The sequence below is a fragment of the Acomys russatus genome, chromosome 21, assembly GCF_903995435.1.
Source record: "Acomys russatus chromosome 21, mAcoRus1.1, whole genome shotgun sequence".
In the NCBI taxonomy this organism is placed as follows: Eukaryota; Metazoa; Chordata; class Mammalia; order Rodentia; family Muridae; genus Acomys; species Acomys russatus.
The window spans coordinates 20326725-20350920 of record NC_067157.1 but is presented as its reverse complement, the minus strand read 5'-3'; the positions used below and the strand labels follow the sequence as shown (position 1 = coordinate 20350920).

Sequence of the window (24196 nt, the reverse complement as noted above, 5' to 3'; positions counted from 1 at the left end):
CCAAAAACATATTCTGGATACACTCACTGCTTTTCTGTGTTTCTTAAAGTGAGAAATTGATTGTCTTTAGAAAAAAAATGACAGCTTTCTAAGCCCCAAGGTAGCTGAAATTAGAACAACTATCCATCTGCTGTTAGTTCCCCCAGGAGCTCAACCCACTATAAAATTTGCAAATCTGGGAAAACAAATTAGTCTGACTGTTTATCCTCTCAAAGAAAGAAGAATGGACAAACAGATAAAAGTCCTGCGCATTTGCAGTCAGTGGTACACCCATGCAAGCATCTTTGCAAATCTTAACAGATGTTCATTTTTTTGTCAGCTCGGTCCCTCAAACAAACTAGATACTTTTGCATTGTAAACAAATCTTTGCAATGTTATTTTAAGTATCCCTTCCAAAGGAATAGACTCATAAAAATCCCTTCTCCTGTTACTAGTTTGTTTATAGACTGAAAGACACCATTGTTTCACTGTTGGCTATTAAAATGTAATTAAAAATTTTTTTAAATTTTATGAGCAATAGGTGTTTTGCCCGAATGTTGTCTATGTATCATATGCATGCCTGGTACTCACAGAGACCAGAAGAGGGCACAAAACAGTGGTGAGCTACCATGTGGGTGCTGAGAATCGAATGCAAGACCTCCAGAAGAGTAGCCACTGCTCGTAACTGATGAGCCACCTCTCCAGTTACCTACAGTGTAACTGTTAAATGTAGTATGTACATTGCATGTCTTTTAATATTTTGTTCAAATTTTAGGCCAACAGATTTTTTTTTGCCTAATTTTATGGAATGTTTGCTAATTACAAGGAGGTATATCATATGTCGCTGCATTCAAAGAAAGATCTATAGAACAGACCTAAAATGATCAGATAAATTATAGCACACAAATATGGACCAATAGAAACTCATGCTTTTTCAGTATAGTGCCTTTATTTCAGATGACGTGCTAGTGCCTTAAAAGCTGACACTTGAAGGGTGTTACTGTCATTGAGAAGTTCTGTTGTAAATGCACGTGGACAGTTGAACAGGCCAATGTGGTGACGGCTGTCATGGACGGTGAAAGGAGGAAACACAAGTAGAAGAATAGGAGTGCAGTGTCTGTGGGGACAGCCGAGGAGAGAGAAAAGGGTAATTGCATAACCAAGATGGGGAGCAGTCATGCCTTTTCTTTCAAAAGCTTGCACTGAAGATGCTGCTGGTAGCTTGATCACAGGGTACTGAAGGTATCATGGGTAGAAAAGGGAGCACAAGTGTGTTTGCACAATAAGCCAAAGACCCTGCTGGTTAGCTGGTTTCTTTGTTGGGTACGACTTCCTCACCCATGCTCTTGTGATGAGTAAATGTTGCTCATCAGAACATCGGAGCCCCATGAAGACATTCATCTTACTATTCTATTTTTGAGAAAGTCTCTTTTTCTGTAGCCCAGGATGACCTTGCACTTGGACTCTTCCTGCCTCAACCTCCCCGTTGCCGGGAGCGCAGAAGCACATCGCCCGCACCTGCTTCAGGACCCTACTTTTTTTTTTTTCAATCATTGAGTTTTTCTTATTGGTTCTGCCACATCATTTATTTTTTATTTTTATTTCTAAAAGTTTTCATTTTTCCTCAGTAAGTCGCATTTAGTCCAGGATTTTACATGAAGGTTTCTCTCATGAGACCTTTAGAAGGCTTTTGTCATCTTCTTAAAAAGGTGTCACAACATTTGTAAAATATGAGCCAATAACTGAAGCTTCTTCTTCATGTTCTGAAACCATTTGGAGGGAGCAGATAGACTTCTTCATCTCTGCTTTGAAGACCTTTTTAAAAAACATAAATAGAGATGTTTTTCTGTAGGGTTTCATTCATGTCAAAGTTTGCTTTTCAAATCTTTTTCACAACACTACTTTTTTAAAAAAATCAAGTAGTTGATGTTCTTTTTGGTATGCTCAGTGCCTCCTTACAACACTTTAAAAAACACATTGCTTAGGTTAATTGCAACCTCCATTTCAGTGAGAATTCTGTAGTAATATTACTGTCCATTTGTACCAGTATCTGAGTTTTACCTGTGTCGGATATCGATCTCAACTTTACGCCCAAGAAATAGTGGTATATACCTTTAAAACAAAAAATGACCAAGGCCTCAGCCTTTGTAATTGAATTCACTGCTCTTCAGTGAGGATTGTTTCTCATTACTGCTTAAAAGCCGCTCGTTGGGTTTTGATGCAGAACCATAATTGGGAGCTGGTATCTCTGGACATGAGCAGGGTTGGGTTTTGTTTGTTTTAACATGAAAATACAGTAATTAGCTTCTAGAACAGAAGTAGTCCTTGGAAGTAAGTTATTCAACCTAAGTAAAGTCAAGGTTCATCGTGTGACCCACCACCCTGAGCTGGAAGCACCTCGTGTTGCATAAGGAGGGACAGACAGCAGATTTTCACATAGTCACTTGAAGTACTATGCCTCACCTCGCTGCTTACCTGCATCCTGCTTCCCACAGCTGTGGAGGGCCTTGTCTGTTGGCGGAAGCCACCCATGTCTCATAGGACCCAGGGCCTGTGGAATGCCACTGCCAAATCCTCCTCTCCTGTCAGTGATAGCTGTCTGAGGCAGGAGTGGTGGCGCGTTATCTGTAATCCCAGCGCTTAGGAGCCACAATCAGGAGTGTTTGTGTGGGTTCAATGTCAGTCCAGCCTGCAGACTTGGATCTCATTACAAACAAATGTAAATCCTAATTGCATTGTATTTTCCAGAAGGAAATGTTAACATTATTTCAAATGTTATTGAGGGAGAATTTTATTTCCCATGCTAAGTAACACAGTTTTATATGTCCTAGAATTTCCAATGTTATCTAACTTAAAGCAGTTTTAGAAATCATATTACTGTCACATGATCGTTGATAGGCAGTCTGTTCCATGGCTATAGGAACTTGTGGTCCCATTTAGCTTTCATTTTTAAAATGTCACATATTCAGTTTTATGTTCATAAAACAACTTAAATTTTATAAAACCGGACATTGTCATCAATAGCACAGCATAAAAAATTTACATTATTTAAATTAGAAACCTAAATCACAGTGCATTGTAAAATAAAGGCTCAGCCTTAGGGACTGAACACAAATCATAGGAACATTCCCAGTTTCTACACAGACTTAACCTCATTACATTATAGTATGCATACATCCAAATATACTTAACTTACGGCTAAAATTTAAAGACACATTTCAACTGAAAATTGGAAAATATAGTTAACACATAAGTGATGATAGTCTTAAAAGTTCACCATAAAGCCGGGCGTGGTGGCGCACGCCTTTAATCCCAGCACTCGGGAGGCAGAGGCAGGCGGATCGCTGTGAGTTCTTGGCCAGCCTGGTCTACAAAGTGAGTCCAGGATGGCCAAGGCTACACAGAGAAACCCTGTCTCGAAAAACCGAAAAAAAAAAAGTTGACCATAAAACTATTAGAGTGACAAATGTATGTGTATAAATTTATGTATGTATATACATATTTATGGGGTACGTGTGTGAGTGTATATGTGCGTATATATACATATATGTATGTATACCTGTGTGTGTGTGTGTGTGTTTGCTAACAAGTAATAGAAACCAAATTCAAACTTTACCCTGTATAGGCAAATAAATCAGAGCTGAGCTCCCTTTATATCTCTTTACAATAGATGCATTTTCTTCTACCAGAGACCCATGGTACCTTGCAGCTTCCTTACATATAGGTGCATGCAGTTCTTAGAGATGAGAGTAGTGCAAATTGCTATTCTCACAGATTGATCATCTACTACTAGAAGGTCAGAGCTGGTCTCCTCTGCCAGTGAAAAAAAGTCTATCTAACTAACCCAGTGAGATATAAATTTATAACAAGAAATGTTAAGCTATGTGAACTGTAGCCTAATTGCTGTCATTAGCGACAAAATAAATTAATGTTACTGACTGGATTCCAGTATAAATAAGACTGAGCTATAGTCTACCAGGAACTAACCCAGCACCTTATAAAAGGTGGTTTTAAAAGTTGTATCTTTTCCTATGGCATGTATAGACATGCACTTTCTACTGCACATATATGGAAGTCAGGAGACTATGTTGTGGAGTAGGCGCTACTGTTTACCTTATGTGGGTTCCAGGGCCAGACTCAGATTCTCTGGTTTGTGGTATGACTGCCTTAACTTGCTGAGCATCTCAAAACGGCCTCCCCTTTTATGTATTAACAAATATGTTTGTTATATTTTATTTTTCTATAAGAAAGTTGCCACTCTGGGCATAGTCAGCATGCAGTCTAGTTTTCCAGGAATTGGAGTAGTTCCTGCAGCATGAGGCTTTCAGAGATTCTAGCATGAAATGTGCAGGCAAAGCAGGATGCACTGGTTGTGATCACTGCAAGCACTGAAGACCAATCGTTGCTGGTCTGGAAAGCCAGAATTCAATAGCAGCGGTATTTAATTTGTTCTTGCCCATCTCTAAAGATCTACTCATATTTCAAGATTCAGCTTCAATGCCACTTCTTAAGCAGCCTCAGGAAATCTCTTCGTCTTTGGAGTGTTCACATTGTATTTTATCTGCACCAGCCTTCTGCCTAGAGCTTTGAAATGCCTTTATCAGTTAGCTGTATACACAGTTTATCTGTGACCCTACATGAAAAGTTCCGTCAGTGTATGATATTTTATTTTATCACTTATCCCTATGACTTCTTCACACTGTTCCTCGCCCTATCAGCAATGATTCATTACAAGTCTGCACTTGAAATAGATTACATCGGGAGTATGGATACGCCAATGTGCAATGAATGGAAAACCCCAGTGATAGTAGGATTCAGAAAAATCTAGCTGTTTTTCCACACTGCCACTGTGTGCTTTGTGGATGATTCCCCTCATAGTGTCCACTTCTGTACGTGAACAGAATTCGTGTGTGTGTGGTCACTCTACTTTCTTCAGATGGAAGTAGAAAATCTGACCTGAAAAGTTAAACCTATTAACTCAACCCTAGTGCAATGTTATTTAGTAAAAGTTGAACATGGTCTGCCGAAAGATTATGTACATGGTCCTGAGGAGTGAAACCAGGGGCAAACACTTTACCACTGAGCTGTATATCTTAACCCTTAAAGATTTTAAAAATTTATTCTTTGGAAACTTCATACATTTATAGATCTGTTTTAATCTTATCCCTCTACCTTCTCTTGAGTCCCAATCCTGTCTTATTCCCAATATCATGCCCTCTTCCTGTCATTGTAACCAGCAACCTCTTGAGTCCAGTTAGCGCTACCCGTATGTGCATGGGAGTAAGGACATCTATTTAGGCACGGGAAACCTACCATGTCTTCAAAGGAGACTTCCTCCCCCACCTCCATCCTTCCCTCTCTCCCTGCCCCAACTCCATCTCTCTCAGGAACTCACTGTCAATAGTTCCTTCTTTAGGGGTGGGACCTCTTCTTCCAGCCTCCTTCCATCCTGGAATTTTGACAGGCTTGATCTTGTGAAGGTCTTGTGCAAGATATCACAGCTGTGTTGCAATAGTGTGTAAATAACCATGTCATGTCTAGAATGCAGTATCTTCCAGGGCTTACTGAGAAAGCTCCACATAAGTGTTAGGAAGAAAGAGCTGTGCTTACATCTAAGGCCATTTAGAATTTTATACAATCATTGTATGATGAAAACCTTGTATTTTAAGTCACTTTTTAATGTTTTCTAGCCTTTTATATTTTGTTCATTTTTATTGTTTTGCTCCAAATAATTTAATCATTTAATATGCTCTTTGGTTTGATTTTCTTTTAGAAACAGGGGCTTATGTAGCCCATGCTGGCCTTGAACTTACTGTGTAGCCATAGATTGCCTTGAAATCCTAATCATTCCTAGTGCTGGTATATATCTTTCCCACCATTCCCAGTTTTTAAATGATTTTTATAGGGTAAGAGTTTGTTTTTTAAAAGTTTCCTGTTAATTTCTTTGAAAATATAAGTGACAGCTCCTAAAAGAACAAATTCATCAGTGTTTTCGAAATTCACATTAAAATATGCAAAAATATTGCTTTCATCAATTTTCAATTAACATGTGATTATTATGCAGACTTTTATACATTTTTATAACTCCCTTTTCTATTGTTGTTAGCTACTGATGCAAATGTGAAGAATGAAACGCTCTCATCTGTTCAGCAGCTTGGCATTAAAATGACTGTCAGGTATGTAGGGAGATGGCTCCCCCATGCATTCCTAGAACTCATCTACCTGATGTGTACTTAATAATAGTTAACAACCAACTATTTTGTATACTTTAAATGCAGAGCTTATCACTCAGAAAATAACAGTGTTATCTCTGAGGATATTGGTACATGATTAAATTACCTCTGGCTGTAAATCAGTCACATCTCATTATTATTCCAAAACCTAATTAGTGTGTTTCTCTATGACTATCATTTTTTTTTCTACCCAAAAATCAGCGTTGCGGGGGGGAAAAAAAAAAAAAGCATGCTATGGCACAATCATACATCTAAAACATGATTTGTTCTAATTGTCAGGTTACAGTGATAACAAACATACCTTAAGGATAGGTTGAGAACTTAAAATGAATAAACTGAAATTGTCATAGTTTGATATTTCAGAACTTAGATATTAATTTTCAAAAAAGTGAACACATTAGATCACAAACTTGATACTAACCTCCTTTTCTTGTTCTCAATGAACCTTATGTAATATGAGGTTCTCAACTGTCCCGTTGTAATTGGAAGGTCATTGTTTGTGTCACATCTAAGAAGGCACATGAGAGAGCTCCTAAATGCTTGCGCCTCATAGAAATACCCACTTCAATGAAAATCATGGCCTGGATTCTGGATCACCTACCTATACCAGTGTAATTGCTGTGATCATGTTATGTAACTCCATATATGTGTTTTAATAAAAGTATTCTGTACTGCCCCATTTCTGGAACCTATAGATTACATAAACAGCCAGGTCACATATTTTAACTCAGTATAATTTCTCATTCATAGAAAGTAAGTGGAAACTAGTAGATACTGTAGAGTTTTGATATGTGGTAGTATGCTACAGTTACCATCCCATAGAATCATTTAGATAAAAACAGCCATGAAAACAATAGACATTACTAGCAGTGTTGCCACTAAAAGGACACTTCCTTAATGCAGACCAAGTCAGGTCTTAGTAAGGTTGGAAGTGGACCAAACAACTATTTCCTCGTGAAGACAACACACCCATTCAGTGTGTGCAAAAATAGAGGAACTCAGATAACACCGAATTCATTTCAGCTAATTATAGTGTTTGATTCTGTAAGTGCCAAGACATTTTAAGTCCAGGACTGTCCTAGTCACAATTCAAAATGCCCAAAATTCCTCCCAATATCTGTATTTGTATTAGTGGACGCCATCCAAAGGTACTTCTAGACTTTACATTTCATGAAACCAAACTCAGAACTCCATACTTTAGATTAATTTCAGAAAAATCTGTACATTCATTGCATATGTAACGTACTGTCATGTTATTTTCTCATTACTGTTACACCTTCCTAAAACGTTAGCAGTTAATGCTGCTGATCCAGATGTGTTGTAAACTCTCAGGAATGAACATTGAGTGCCCTGCTTAATAATCACCTTACAAGGGGGACCTTGAGCACTCCAGACCTTGTTAGCTCAGAATAAGTACACTCTGATGGATTTCTAAAGATGGCTGTGCAGTGAAGAGCTCAGGAGTTTTCATTTTGTGGTTTTTGGATCTTTCACACAGGTATGGCAAGTTTCTCAACTTGTTGAAAGATGGTGCCGAAAATGACCTTGCCTTGGTCTTAAAGCATTGTGAGAGGTTCCTGAAACAACAGCAGTCACCTGTCACTTCTTCCCTTCATATCCTTTTTGAGTGGGTTTACACAAACTAAAGTGGATTCTTATATTTCCCATAGTTCTTTCATAAGATTTATTAATACACTGTGCGATTTGTTACAGTGTATTCTTACAGTATTTTATTTATATTTCCCATAATTCCTTCATACGAATTATGTACTGAGGGAAGTCATTCTGAAGGCATTTTCAGATAAATCCAAGACTTGAAAAAAATAAATTTTAAACATCTAGAGTAATAAAAAGGCTGCTGCTTTTTGCACTGTATTTATTTCATTTGGATATTCAGAAATGAAAATTGACTTTAAGAAAAATTTAGGAGCTATTTGTGCTGCTGAATTCTACGTTCTATAGATTTTGCCTCACTATGCTAGTTGCTTAGCAGGTAAACATGCCTGCTTATAAATGTACATAGGCACAAGGCAGTTTTTCCTGTAATGTCAGTTACCATTGGCTCTCCTACACACATAATCCAACAGCACATTAAAATACTGATTATGCCTCAACAGTTTCAGTATCTTCAGTTCTCTGTAACTTATGAACCAACTGAGGACATAATGATTCCTGTGTACAATTAATATTTCTTTCTAGTAAAGATCTTCAAGGTGAGTATTTATGAGATTGTGTCTTTCCTAAGATAATGGGAAAGTTCCTTAGCTCTTCTGCAGTGTGCCTGCAAGGAAACTACACAGGCCACGACTGGTTTGTGTCTTCCCTGTTCATGATAATGCAGGGGGACAGAGAGAAGACATTTCAGTTTCTTCAGCACTTCTCCAGGCTTCTGACCTCTGCCTTCCTTTGGGTGCCAAGGCTGCATATTTCTGTAAGACTTAAAAATCTGTTTTTAAAGGAGAGTTGAACTTAAGAAACATCACATTTAACTTTACCAGAATATTATTTTGTATATACACTGCTCCCTAATATGTGCTCATTTTCCTATCTTAATGATATAAATGTAATTTTTATCAAATCTTTTTTCAACAGTTTCATACATGTATATAATAGGTTATGATTATTCTCAACTCCTCCCTTTTTATATCTCCCTTCCACCTCTTGGCAATGCATCCCTTCCTCCTTGCAAGTTCCTTTCTGCTTTTGTTTTGTTTTGTTTTGTTTTGTTTGTTTTGTGACATACTACATTTAGCTAGGGATATCTATATAACCATAGGTTTGAAACTATTCACTGACGTTTAGTGGGCTCACCAGTGGATACACAATTGGAAAATGACTGTCCTTCCTCTATAGGCCATCAGTTCTCAGTAGCCTAGGAGGGAGCGGTAAGGCCCTGAGAGCCCTTTTCTGATCCCTAATTGACTTTGACAGCCCAGTGTTGTGCTGCCCCAGTGAAAGCAATCATGATTTCTGTGAGATAGTGAGGGCGGTGACTGTGTCATGCACAGAAAATAGGATTCTATAGCCTTTAGCCTCATCTCTACCTCTTCCGTTCCCTAAGTCCACTCTTCTGAGATGGGTTAACCACTCAGCCATCATTTGTTCTTTGTGTGGTTAGTAACTAAGAATCTCTATTTCCCAGTCATTCCTAGAAATAAAAAATTAAGCTTCTCGGATTCAGTCTGAAAATAATTTTTTTCTATAGGTATAAACATAAATATGTAGAAATCAGTTTGGCATTATTTTCAACTTATCCAAAAAAAAGTAGTAAATTCCTACTAGGGATAGTACCCGGTATGAATATCCTCCTGTGGGGCAGGCCGTGAACACAATCAGAGAGTGGTTGACTATTGCTATAACAATTGTTGCCACTGTAACACCAGTGGTCACATCTTGCCTGGCAGGTTAGTTTAGGCTTTGGGCTTTGTAGGGTTCCTGGGTGGGTAAGACTGGCTGCCTCTTATCCTCCAGCAGCTCACCGAGGACCATCAGGGAGGAAGTGTCCACCTCAGTGACAGCTTTATTTTGCTTTATCTTGCAATGAAGGTATGTAGTGTCTTCAGCAACAGGTTCTTACCATCTAGTTCTGGTGGGCAACAAAAGAACAGCAATAGCCTGTATTATTTTGGTAGCCTCGTAGCTCTCCCAGACCAACAGCTCACACGGACGTATCTCATACCTAGAACTTGGATTTTTTGCTCAATAATTCATTTGTTTTAGGAGCAGCATTATAAAGACATGCAAGGTATCTTCCCTTCTAATTAAAAAAAAAAAAACTTGCGTTATGTAATTGGCTTGTAAAGTTGTACAATACTTGTACATTTTTATTCCTACATTGTTTTGTTTAACCCTCTTGTCCTACCCTTTGGACTCCCTCAGTCCCCAGAGTTCTTAACATTTCGCTATAGAAATCCTAAAACCCCTTGCTTAGATTTACTTAAGGTATTTTGGGGGGTATTGGTAGAATTATTTCTCTAATTTCTTTCTCAGTATATTTGTTAGTGATATATAGAAAGGCTATTGAGTTTTACAAGTTGATTTTGTATTCTGCCACTTTGCTGAAAATGTTTATCAGCTTCAGGGATTTTTTGATGGAGACTGCAGGGTCTCTTCTGCATAGAATTGCATCATCTGCAAGTACAGATGCTTTGTCCACTTTTCTGTTTAGATCCTTTGATTTTTTTTCTCTTGTCCAATATCTCTAAGACTTGAAGCACTGCACTGTATTGGAGTGGAGAGATTCCTGTGCCTGACCTTAATGGGAATATTTTGAATTTTTTCTTCATTTATTATGATGTTGACTGTAGTTTGCTGTGCATAACCTTTATTATTTTGGTATATATGCTCCCTTCATACCTAGTCTGTTACAGTTATTTTTATATAACTGTGTTTGTTTCTCAGTTTTTTTTATTAACCCAGCTATCACATAAATTATTGAGATACTATTATTTTAACAAGCTTCACAGCACAAGAACCGAGCAGTTACTAATATATTCATAACCCTCAGAACTAATGTGGTTTCCTGCCAGCACACATCCCAGCAATACTTGCACTTTGTATCTTTTCTACTCCAGCTCTTTCTTCTGATGTTTCCTGGACTTCTCTGGTAGCTGTATCCCCTACTTCCTCCTTTCTGACTCCTCCCCTCTTCCTAGTAGGAAGTCTAGCCCTACTTTCCCCTGCTCACCAATTGATTGTAAGCTGCTTTATTGGCATACCAAAAGTATATGTGGAGCAGTGTTTACACAACATTGAGACAGGAGATTCTCAGAAGAAAAATTGCAACCAGATATGGGTGTGGGGTAGAGAAACCCACATTTGAATTACACAATAACCTTATGCCTACACTATTCTCACAAAGGATTTCATCATGAAGTGATTTTGAATTTTGCCAAAGACTGTTTCTGAATCTATCCATGATTTTATGAGTTCTGCCTTTAAACCTATTTATGATTTGTATATGTTGACCTAGCCCTGCATTTCAGGAAGAAAGCAAACTTAATCATGGTGAACGATCTCTTTGATTCATTCTTGTATTCAATTTACATGTATTTTGTTGAATTTTAAAACATGTGTCATCATCAGTGATATTGGTCTATTGATATTTTTCTTTATCTGCTTTATATAGTGGAGCAATACTGGCAAAAGGAGTTTGGAAATGTTTATTCTATGTCTATTCCATGAGATCATTCGAGAAGCATCGGTTGTAGTTCTTCTTTAAAGGTCTGGTAGAGTTCTATTGTGAATCCATCTGGCTTTGTGTTTCTGGTAGTTGGGGGAGTTTCATCAATTATTATTATTGCATAAATCTCCTGCTTGTTGTGGATCTATTTTTTTAAAAGTTTTCTTATCACCTGGGTTTAACTGTGGTGGGTAAACTGGGTTTAACATGTGTCTAGAAACCCATTTGTTTCTCTTCAGCTTCTCAACTTCGAGAAATACAGGTTTTAAAGGATGCCCTCATAATTTTCTATATTTTATTCAATGTGTTGCTATGCCTTCCTTTTCACCTCTAGTTTTCGTAATTTGAATTTTTTCTCGTTTTCTTTTGGTTAATTTGGCTAAAGGTTTGCCAATTTATTTATATTTTCAAAGAGCCAACCCTTTGATTCATTGATTCTTTGTATTTTGTTTCATTATTATCTTCCCTACTTTGAATTATTTCTCCCAATATTTTGGGTTTATTCTGTTTTTGTATTTTTCTAAACTCATAAGAAATATAATTAAGTGATTTTATTTTTCTGTGATTTTTCAATGTAGTTACATAGAGCTATAAACTTTCTTCCTTGGATTATTTTGATTATATTCCAAAATTTTTGGTATGTTGTCTTTTCATTTTATTTTATTCTGGGAATTAAAAGAAATTTGTTCTTGATTTCTCCAGTGACCCATCTATCCTTCAGTAGTGAGTTGTTTAATTTCTACAAAGTCATGTGTGTCTGAAGTATTTTTAACTATTGATTTCAAGCTTTATTTGTTTGTAGTCAGAATATAAGGAGTACTTTCAGTTTTTCTGAATTTGTTGAGATTTATTTTGTACCTCAGTATATGGTATATTTTAGAAAATGTTTCATGTACTGGTAGGTAGAATATATTCTATAATGCTTGGGTGAGAGTCTGTAGATACCTCTTACGTTTATTTGATCTGTGATGTTTCTGTGTTTCTTCCTCACCTCTCTCCCTCCCTCTCCCTCCCACACCCTCTCTGAATGACCTGGTCATTCGTGAAAGTCAAGTATTAAAGTCACCTACTGTTACTGTGTTGTGGTTGGTCTGTTGTTTAGTGTCTATAAGCATTTGATACATACATGTCCACAATTGCAATGCCCTTTTGGTAGATTGTTCCCTTGATCATAATGAAGTATCTCTCTTTATCTCTTCTGATTGCTTTGGCTTTGACGTCCATTTTGCCGGATATTAGAGTAGTGATGGTTGCTTGTTTCCTGGTCCTAATCATTTGGAATGCCTGCTTTCTATCCTTTTACTCTAAAGTAATGTTTATAATTAGAGATGAGAAGTGTTTCTTGTACATAACATTAAAATGAATCCAGTTTCTAATCTACTTGGATAGTCTATGTCATTTGATTGGAGAACAGAATTTACCAATCTTTGAGGTTATCGTGGAGTTAATGTCATTTTGTTGATTTGTGGTATTTTCTTGGCCTTCCTTTCATAAGAATGGTCCTAACATCATCTGTTTCTCTTTGTGGCCTCCCACATATGCTTACCCTTTTTCTTACATTTATTTATTTATTTATTTATTTATTTATTTATTTATTTATTCATTCATTCACTTTGCATCCCAATTGTAGCCCCCTCCCTCTTCTCCTTCTGGTCCCACCCTCCCTTCCTCTTCCTCCTATTCCCAAGAAAAAGGGATCTCCCCATCCCCACCCTGGCACCACAGCAGCTCATCAAGTTGCATTAAGACTGAGCATGTCAAATATGGGGCATCAGAGTTTGTGTGAAAGTCAGATCTCCTTCTCCACTTAACGGTGGAGAATGTCCTGTCCATCGGCTAGTCTGGGTAGGGGTTCAAAGTTTACTGCCTATATTTTCCTTGACTGGTGTCATAGTTTGAGGAGGACCCCAGGGCCCAGACCCGCCTGTAGTTTTCCAGGACCCTCTAGATCCTTCTATTTCCTCATTCTCCCAGGCTTCTCACACCTAAAGTCTCAATAGGATGTCCTCCCCTCTGACCCACTTTCCTGGTAGGTAAAGTTTTCCATGGGGACGTACCCCTTGGACTAGTGTCTCGATATAAGTGAGTATATACCATTTAAATCTTTTTGCTTCTGGGTGAACTCACTCATTATGATAATTTCTAGTTCAATCCATTTGTCCACAAATTTCGGGAATTCTTTGTTTTTAATAGCTGAGTAGTATTCCATAGTGTAAATGTACCACAGTTTCTTTATCCATGCCCCATATTTGACCATGTCCCTTGGATGGAGATGCCTGGTGGCACTCAGAGGAAGGATAATAGGTCATCAAGAAGAGACTCGATACCCTACGAGCGTATACAGAGGGATGAGGTCTCCCTCAGTCACAGACATAGGGGAGGGGAATGGGAGGGAAGCAGGAGGGAGGGAGGAATGGGAGAATACAAGGGATGGGCTAACAACTGAGATGTAATTTGAATAAATTAATAATAAAAAAAGAAAAAAAAAAGACTGAGCATGTCCTCTTCCCCTGTGGTCTGGCAAGGCAGCCCCACCAGAAGGAGATGATTGAAAAGCAGGCAACAGAGTCCATGACAATGACAGCCCTGGCTCCCCTTAGTAGGAGACCCACATGAAGACTGTGCTGCCCATCTGTGTAGGGGGCCTAGGTCTAGTCCTTGCATGGTCTTTGGTTGGTGATTCTGTCTCCAAAAGCCCACCCTGGGCCCAGGGTAATTGGCTCTGATGGTCCTAGTAGCAGGAGTCATGGAGACTGAAGAGGCCACCCTCTGACTGGACAGGACTCCTAGTGGAGGGAGGAGAACACTGACCCACCCACAAAAACTTTGACTGTGTTACAAGATGTACAGGGATAAAGATATAGTAGAGGTTGAGGGAATGTCCAACCAATGCCTGACCCAATCCGAGATCCACCCCAATGGGAGAGAGCCAACCCCTGACACTATTAACAATACCCTGCTATGCTTGCATGCAGGAGCCTAGCATAGCTGTCTGCTGAGAGGCTCCACCCAGCAGTGCCTTGCTAAGACTCATAGCCAAATACTGGGCAGAGCACAGGGAGTCTTGTGGAAGAGTAGGGGCAAAGGATAGAGGGACTGGGAAGAGACGAGCTCCACAGGAAGACCATCAGAGCCTTTTTCTCATTTTTGAAGGATTCTTTCCATCATTCTCTATGAAGCTGGCTTTCAGTTATAAAGTCCCTTAGCCTGCTTTTTTGTTTGTTTGTTTGTGGAAAGTATTTCTTTCTCTTTCAATTATGAGGGATAATTTTGCCATGTTAGTAGTCTGGATTGGCACCTGTGGTCTTTCAGAACTTGAATTACAGTGCTCTAAGCCTTTCTGGATTTCAAAGTTTTAATTACCAAATCAATGGATGAGTCTGCCTTTATATGTGCCTTCGATTATCTCCTTCAGGTTTGAGTACCCTTTCTTTGTTCTGTCTGAATTAGTATTTTAACTGACATATGTCACGAGGAACTTCTTTTTGGATCCTGTCTATTTGGTGTTCTGTGTGTTTCTTGTACCTATATTGACATTTCTTTCCCTAGATTAGAATTTTTCTCTGTAATTTTGTTGAAAAATATTTCTATATCTTTATATCTAGAGTAATTATCTTTCTTCTATGCCCATAATTCATAGATTTGGTCTTTTTAAAGATCCTACATATTTTATCCATTCATTCGTTTAAAAGATTTAAGACTTGATACTCTGTCATTCACTCGAGCCATTCTGTTGGAGAATCTTCCCACTGAGATTTCTTTTCATTAGACTTGCTGGGGTTTTCATTTCAGTTTGTATTTTCTCATTATTTCCAATTTATTGAATTCTATTTTTATATCCTGAATTGTCCTCCTTACTTCATTCAGCTGTTTGTGTTTCCTTGGTTATCAATCAGGAGTTTACTTCTGTCTTCTTTAATTTAATTGTGGTGTTGTGTCTTCTTTCAACTCTTTGACCTCCTTGAACATGTTATATTAGTTCTTTTTAATGTTGTGTCTTAAATCTCAAGTAATTTTTTTAACCATTACTGTGTTACTGTAACTTTCCCAAAGGACATACTTTCTTGGTTTTCCTATTGCTTATGTTTTTGTGATGAGATCTGTGCATCTAGAGTTAGGCTGTCATTTGTCTCCTTTGATATGAGTTTCTGGCTCACCTGTGGGGAATGGGCATTTGGATCTGACGTGAAAGATTTTGATCAGTGAAGACATGCATAAAGCTCATTGTTTACAAAATAGAATATTCTTTATCTGCTCCATTTTCTCAAATGTTGTACCAGTACTTTCGGTGTAGGTTGATAAAATAAAAAAGTCTTTCATTTTGTGGCACTTTATTAGCTGTTAGCATAGTGTAGTGGTCTATCTTCTTAGCTCAGGTTCACATTCTTTTTGTAGAGCTCAAAAAAGAAAGCGGAAAGAAGAAAGGAAAAAAATCAACCTGTGTAGATGGGGAAGCCCCATGAGTTACCAAAACAATAAAGGCTATTACCATCCCTCTTGGCTTCTAAAACTAGTTGATGTGGTTTTACTGCTGAAGACATCAGTTACCTTCCTTGCAATACATGGAGAAATCAGACTGGAAGTAAGCTAAAGCCTCTTCCTGTATAGCTAGCTTTCATAATCCTGGAAGGTGCACTACAGGCTTCCAGTGGGGCGTGAGGAATTCGTCAGTGGTTTTAATCAACTGGGAATCCTAGAAACTATCATACTACTGTGCCAGACAAGATGTGTCCACTGATGTGCAGTAATGACACAACTCATATTGAGGTAACCAGCTGCTCTGTGATTAGGTTCAAGTCCTGCTCCCACAGGAGAGTATTCACACCTGGAACTACAAACCTGGTCCCACCTTCATGGTTATTGGGAGGTCTGAGAGCCTACTGAGAGACTTACAATTGCTGCTTAGCTAAATTGACATGATGTAAACTGCCTTTTGAATATAGATGTTAATACCATAAAACATGATACTTCTAGTCCAATCAGAGAGTCCCCTGTTTTCCCACGAATGGTGGTTACTAAAGAGACTCGTGGCTTCTTATCATGCTCAGAATAAATGATGGCTGAGTGGTTAGCCAACCCTAAGGACGGCATTTATGCTACTTCCCTCTAAGGCTCAGAAAAGTTCATGTTACAGGGGGTAGAAAGGTTGAAAGAGCCAAGAGACAGAGAGAAGGGCACGCACTCTTCAGTCTGTGACACAGTCACTGCTGTCAGGATCTCACAACAGCTGGAGGTGCCATTGCTGGGCCTCTCATCAGTCATAGATGAAGGGGTCGTTCAGGGGCCTTACGTCTTCCAGCTGAGCTATGAGTTGATGCTAGGGCAGGCATTGTCTTCTGTTGGTTATCTGTTAATGAAACCATAAGTTCCAAAGCCACAGTCACACAGACTGCCCTAATTACATTCAGTGAGTCCTAGAACAAAACAAAGGCCATGAATGTGGGAAAGGGACTTGAAGGCAAGATGGGCTGATGGTTGTTAGAGGAGATAGAAATGACAGAAATGGAGAGTGACACACACAGAGCATATAAAATACTTTCTTTCAGAGAAAATCTTTAATAAAAATTATAATCTTGTTTCCCTAATATCACTTTTGCTCTCCTTATCACTATAACATTTATTATCTGCTAATGTATTATTTATTTTATATGATATCTCTCATCTATATATTTTGCCGCTAGCCCTAGGAAGAAGGGTTTGTTCTGTTCACTGACACATAAGCTATAGCCTATTTCCACTACTCCATGCTGAATGTGAATTAGTATTTAAATTGGAACATATTTGGAATGGTATACTTTTATTACTTTAGAAAAAAATTACTGAAAAATTATTTGATTACTCATCTTTGTAAGAATATTATAAACAAATCAAAAGAGTTTTTTGTTTGCTTGTGTTTACTGTTTTGGTTTGATTTTGGTTTTTTTGAGACAGGGTTTCTGTATGTAACTCTGGGTGTCCTGGAACTCACTCTGTAGACCAAGCTGGTCTTGAGAGTTGCCTGCCCCTGCCTCCCAAGTGATGGGCTTAAAAGTGTGTGTCATCACCACCCAGCCTTCACAAACATTTTAAAAATAAGCCTAACATGAACAAAACAGGAAATAATGAAGCTTAATTGCTAGTGCATAGGAACAGTAAGAAGCTCTCGGCATGTTTTAAAGTATAGCTACACTACTCATAAACTAAAACAACTAAATGCTTTAGCCTTTGAAATTATTTCGACTAGAAGAATCCTTCAATTTACTTAAATTATCCTGACTTATTATAAGAAAAACTCTAAGTCATAATACATTAATTCTTCAGAGAACTTCATAGAAAATCAAGCCAAATATTATGCTTTCCATATGGGTATGAAAAGAACAACAAATCAGTTAAAATAAGAAGCATTAACTTATGTGCATTTACAAACTGAGCTCCACAGATGTTGAACCATCCTAAAACAACACTCAGAGGAAGTGATGCAGGGCACCCGGAAGGTGGCAGACAGCTGCTGTATAGTACAGCTCTACCTCAGATGAAGTGGCACGGTCCACCAGGAAGGTGGCAGACAGCTGTAGATCGTAACTGCACACAGGCTTCATTTGCTTCCATTAAGCACTTAATGTTGAAAAAATTGCAATGTCAGAAATGGTGACGGAATTTAAACATATCTGCAATGTCAAGAACACCATCTATCTATGGGGCAACTGCAAAAAGCAAGCCATCCAAAACACATTTGCTCGTGAAATGGTTCTGTTTTATAGTATTATACTATCCGTGCTTAGGGAAATCTTTAAATTTTCTCTGGACTCCTTTCCATTTTGTGCAAATTAACAAAAACTATTACTGCGAAGCTTGGCTGATCCTCTGTCTGTAGAGACTCATGTAGGGGGTAGAATGAGCTCCGCTGGAGCAGCCTCTGCTGGGTGGGAAACCTTTAAAGCTTTCCAGTACAATCTTTCTACTTAATTTTTTATTGCAACACAGAACTCTGTGTTTCATGATGTCAGGAATAAAATGACTTAACAGAATTTCCTAAGGTGAAAGTAAAAAGCTAAGACCATTCTGCTCCATTTTGAAGAGCGTATCTTTTATTTTCCCTGTTAGCACATAGTATTCTAGGGCTATCTTACAAGGCTTCTGGTTGCTATCCTCTCAAAGACTAGCATATTCTAAGCCATTGGTTTACTGTTTTGTTTGGTTTTTTAATGAGCCTAGTTCCTATGCTTATTTTACCTTAAATGCCAATAGCCCTAATGTTCTCCAAATAAGAAAGAGTTGGTATTATTTCAGGGTATTATAACAAAGTATACAAAAGTCTAAAAGTTTAAGTTATAGTTTGATGGTTCATGCGGCCTTTTCTTATGTACATATGAAGAATTTGTTGTTCTTGTTCTGCCTTTAGGAATACCATTTACTATTTATTAGAGCTTTGATACTCAAATAATAGGTAAGCTAGAAATCTATGCTTGTAAGTGAGTTTACTACAACAATAACTGCAGTCATTAGAATCTTGCTACTTAGTCAATATTACATATACCCGGTTTGGTCTTTGTAGTTGGTTGGCTATCAAAAGTGTGACTTAAGGTTCTTTCATCCGTGTGTGATTTATGAGCCTAGAGGAACTCTCCTTATCCCTGGGACTCCCCTACATGGCAATGGCTTGTTTTCCTTGACAGTGTAATTAATGTCACTGTCGTTATCTCTTCATAGACCTGTTCTAAAGGTGCTTCTGCCAGAGCACAGAATGATGCTGTGTAAGAATTAGGTCCAGTGTGTTTAGTTCTTACACCACCTCTGCACATACTACAGAAAATTAGCAAGTTCACATTGAAAACACAGATCTGTAAGTTAGTCTTTGATGATTATGTTTATTAGATTTATTTGCTTTATAAATAGTCAGTGAAACACATTTTATGTTTGACAAGAGCTAAATCAATGGATATTAATTCATAGCCTATTATGTTTAATTACCTGATAGACAGTCTTCTCCTTGTTCTCTATATAAAAGTGACCATAAGACATCCACTTAATGTGCCATGTCTTCATCAATATTTAAGCGTTTTATGCACAAGCTCTTCTAGAGAACCTGCTGTAAAAACCCACGGTATTTATACTGATTTATTCCTACAGCTATATATTTCTGTAATTTGAAAGAATAATAAATCATTTGTGCTAAGTGACAAAAAATGAAAATCACTGATAAACCAGTGAAGTGATTTTAGAAACTTATTACATAAGCAAATCCTCAAAAATACTATAGCAACAAGTCCAGAACAGTGCGTGCATATTGTAATCCGATGTAGTTTTATAAGTTTTATTTGTTTTACTTAAGAGCATGATTTTTTATTTTAAATAAGATTGGGGAAGAGGAGTTGAAACATAAGGTAAAGTTAAGACAATAAAATATCTCTGGCCATCTCTTAATTATTTAGTCGTCAGGACTGGGTGTCATCTTTGCTTGAGCTTATTGCTATTAAGATAGTTTTTCTTGACAAAATTACATCTTTAAGTTTTTTATACTTTGATATGAATAATGATTCTTTTTATTGAATTCAATCATAACAAGTAAAGTATTCACAATCATAAATTATACACCTAAGGCTAATTATTAAGTCAAAGCTGGGAATTGAAATTTGTTGCACATGAGCTCTGCATTGTGCTAGATCCCCAATCCTAAGAACTAAGTTTTGTTGCCTTAGTTCTAAGAATTCTTAGAACTAAGAGTTGTTAACTTTATAAGCATATTGCTGAAAAGCCTGCTTATACATATATACAAATATATTTACTAAAACACAATTTAATGTGTGCATATGTATTTTTCATGAAAACTGGAAAACCGTTGAAGTACACGTTATACATCTCACCCCAGATTAGAAGTGAGTTTATTATGGAACTCTCAGTCCAGATTTCTAATCAACTCAAGTCCAGATATGAGTTAAAATCACCAAATGAAATAAAACTAGGCAAATGGTCTTAAGAGTTGACCAAGGCTTTTACACATAGACTCATCGGCTGAGGCCAGCACTATTAAACAGTACATTTCATGTTGAGGATAGTATGTACAGTCCATTACTCAAACTTACATGTTTATTGTTCATTTTAATGCAACTTTTCTTCTTCTCATCCACAGGCTTTGAAGTTTCCTGAATTACAAACTACCCTTAATTCTCTGTTTTGAAAAGACACATAACCTGACCTTTATTGAGGCATATTACTCTACAATGTTTAACTTTCTGGCATTTACATACTTAATTGTTGTGGAGTGTGACACCACCATAAAAATTTAATTTGTTTGCAAGTTTTAATTCATTTTGTTGAGGCAGGGTCTCAAGTTGACTTCAAATCTCTATTTATCCTATGATGACCTTCTGATATTTGTAGATTTACAGATTTGCACCCAGCACACATGGCTTATGTGGTGCTGGGTATCAGACTCGTGGTTTTGTGCATTCGAGGCAAGCATGCTATCAACTGATACATACATACATACATACATATGATATATATAATATAAAATTTAAAGCAGCAAAACATGGCCTAAGCAGAATGAATCAGCTAAGTATGTGTTTGGCTTTTCTATATCATCCATGTGTTTACTGTTTTCCACTTCCCTTTCTTGCAGAGGTTCCTCCCTGTTGATACCCTAGAAACTGGCATCCATCCCATATATTCGTGCAGCACTCACTATGTTGAAATGCTACTGAAGGCTGAGGTGCCACTTGTGTTCTCAGCTTTCCACATGTCTGGTTTTGCTCCATCACAGGTAATCCATGGGGAGTACCAATTCGTCAGCTATCAGATCTCTGACTTTAAAGAAAAATGCTTTCCCATAAAACATAGGAAATATATTTAAATTTAAGCAAAAGTTAATTGGACAAACATAAGTAAATGCATTTATATTAATTTGATTATATATTTATATGCATTAATCTTCTTTTTTCAGCTTTTAACTAACATGCTTTGTTTCTTTGTTTTGGTAAACTTACCAGTTATTCAAACATAAGTCTAAATTGCAATTGTTTAAAATTATAGATTATTTATGTTTTATATTTTTATATTTATGAGTTGTTTGCTATTAAAGTGATAAGAAATAACTCAATCATTTTATCATTAGGCAATAACTACATATTGCCAAAAGTTATCCACTATCACTTTTGAGGAAGTTTTCCATTCTAGGCTTATCTTTAATTTCATTTCCTTTACTCAAATTTGCAGTTAACTGAGTAGAATTATGGCAGCTTTCTTTATGGTAAGCATTAGCTTAATCAGAGGCTGATTGGATCCATTTTGTAATGTGTGGATACTTTCCTTTGTTGCAAACTGTGCGTTCGTTCTGTTGCATTTACCCTACTAGAGACAGCTCCCTCCTAGCTAGACAATAGCTCCTCTTGTCATGCTATATGTGTCTGTTCTTACCTTCATAAAGTATCACATCATTTGTCAGATGCACTTATGTGAGGTATTCTGCATGCTGTAAGTTTGGTGAAGTTATTAAGAAATTCAAATATAGCACAGACTTCTATTCAGTGGGACGAATTAATTCTTTGTGGCCATTTTTAGATTTCAGTTTATGAAACATTTGATTTAACTTTGAATCACAGAAATTTAAAGTTGCTTGAAAATCACAATACATTTACTACAATTTATAGCACTTGTTTCTTTCACAGCTTTTAAAAGTCTGTGCTAAGAGCAATGCTCCTCAGAGTTACTATTGACTAGCCTGCTTTTCAGTAGTGGGGTGGGTATTGTTTAATGCTTCCAGTCATTTTAGTCTCTAATGTATATACTTTAATTTAGAAGTGGATTGCCAAAGAGTAGGGGGAGGTTATAGTATCTCAGGCCTTATATTATCAATTTTGTGTTCAAAAGAACAAAATTAACGTTATATGTCTTGTGAGTCTGATATAGCTTTATCAGTACAAAACTGCATAAAACCCCAGCATGGTGCCTCACATTCACAATCCTAGCCATTTGAGAGTGTGAGGCAGCCGGAACACCATGAGTTTGAGATTAGCTTGGGGTACATAGTGAGTTCTAGGCCAGTCTGGATTACAGTATGAGACATTGTCTCAAAAATAAACAAAAGAGGAAGGCAAAATGTAAAAGAAGCCTGTATATAAATAATCAACTTATTCAAAAAGGTATTATTTTTGGACAGTGATATTATTCTTTTTCATAGTATAAAAAGCCTTGCAACGTCTCCCACCGTGAGCTAACCACTTGTCTGAAGTGCCTATCACTGCAATGCTGATTATTTATCACTTCATTGCTAATTATAAAATGTAAAAGCAGGTGTAAGTAACTAAATAGGTATATATGGTTGACTCATTATTTGCGTATACATTTTGTGTTTAGAAGCTTACTTGTTTTGATCTAGTTAGGAGCAGTGCCTTTTGAAGTTGTGCACTGTTAGGCACAAGGGGATTGGCTAGTTAGTGAAGGATTTGTAGGAGCATTGCTAGATGAAATATACAGATCTCTCGAGTGACAATAATAAGCTCAGCCGCTGTACACCAAACTAAATGTGGTTAGAAGAGCACATCTGGGGATTGGAATTTCTTCTCAAAGTATCTGAAGCTAGAAAGAAAACAGATATCAGAATTTACATTCTCTTTTTAAGTTAAACAATGTAAAATCGCATTCCAATTAACTTTCCAACAGTTTTACCCTTTGCTAACAAATGTTTTTACTGTCTTCTGCTTTTTCCTGGTTTTAAAAGTACCTTGTATCTGTAATGGTGCATCTCTTATTCCTTGGGGGCTCCATCCTACATAGCATTAATTACTACCCAGGACTGTGTTCGGAAGCAGGCTAACTTGACTCACCTTCCTGCAGAGAGTGCATGAAACCACATTTGGTAGTCGTCTTCTTCTTCTTCTTCTTCTTCTTCTTCTTCTTCTTCTTCTTCTTCTTCTTCTTCTTCTTCTTCTTCTTCTTCTTCTTCATCTTCATCATCATATCAATCACCATGATCATCTTTTCTTTCTACTTCCATTATGAAGATAAGACTACAGAAAACTCATGTTTTAGGACATGGTACTTTTGGAAAATGTAAAATCATACAGTGAAAACATATCTTCCAGAAGTATAAAAATATAATGTCCTATTTGCTAACTTTGCCTGTGCTTTGCCAATTGTAATTCATTCACCCTTGTAACTTGGATCATGTGACAAATGGAGAAACTCAGGAATGATGTGGTGAATGTATCAACCGATTGAAATCACTCAGAAACACTTAGGTCAGGGTCTGCCTGTGTAATCCAGACTGGTCTTAACTTGAAGCAGTCGTCCTTCCTCAGCCCTCCCAAGTGCTGAGATTTCAGGTTTATGTCACCAGGTCTGACTTTAAAGCCACTTTTATTCTTAAGTTATTTTTTCCTTTTTACTAATTTGTGTAATGAAAACAAATCATGTAAGGCCAGAAGAGTCATTAAAAATAATGCCATTGAATGAAATAGTTGATCATTTAGAAATCAAACTATTTTGACTTTCTTGGATATCTGCAATCAGTTGTTATCGCTTTAATGTTTTTTATCCCTTGGTTTTTCTTTTAATCTAGATACCAGTAAAAATAATGTAATATTGTATTGCATGTTAATGCCATTTGATATAAACTTAAGTATGGTAGACTATCAACATTTTTAGGAAAACTATAGTACAGTTTGCATATTGTATGAGTGATCTTCTTTATGATCCTGAATGTTATTTAAACGTGTGAATAGATAACATAACCACAACCTTAAAATTTCATTTACCATGTGGTTGCCATGACTTAAAAAGGCATTATGCTCATAGGGTAAGATGAAAAATGTACTAGTCTTAA

At 37.2% G+C, this 24196-nt stretch overlaps 1 protein-coding gene across 1 annotated transcript in view; it reads left to right on the top strand.

The window, feature by feature from the left end:
• Tbc1d32 (TBC1 domain family member 32) overlaps window positions 1-24196 on the top strand; it is a 196755-nt gene that overhangs the window by 161329 nt on the left and 11230 nt on the right. The window contains exons 28-31 of the mRNA XM_051164597.1: window positions 6086-6155; window positions 7711-7826; window positions 8489-8643; window positions 20996-21136. Of these exons, the coding sequence (XP_051020554.1) occupies window positions 6086-6155; window positions 7711-7826; window positions 8489-8643; window positions 20996-21136 (482 nt within the window). The remainder of the gene's footprint in view (window positions 1-6085; window positions 6156-7710; window positions 7827-8488; window positions 8644-20995; window positions 21137-24196) is intronic.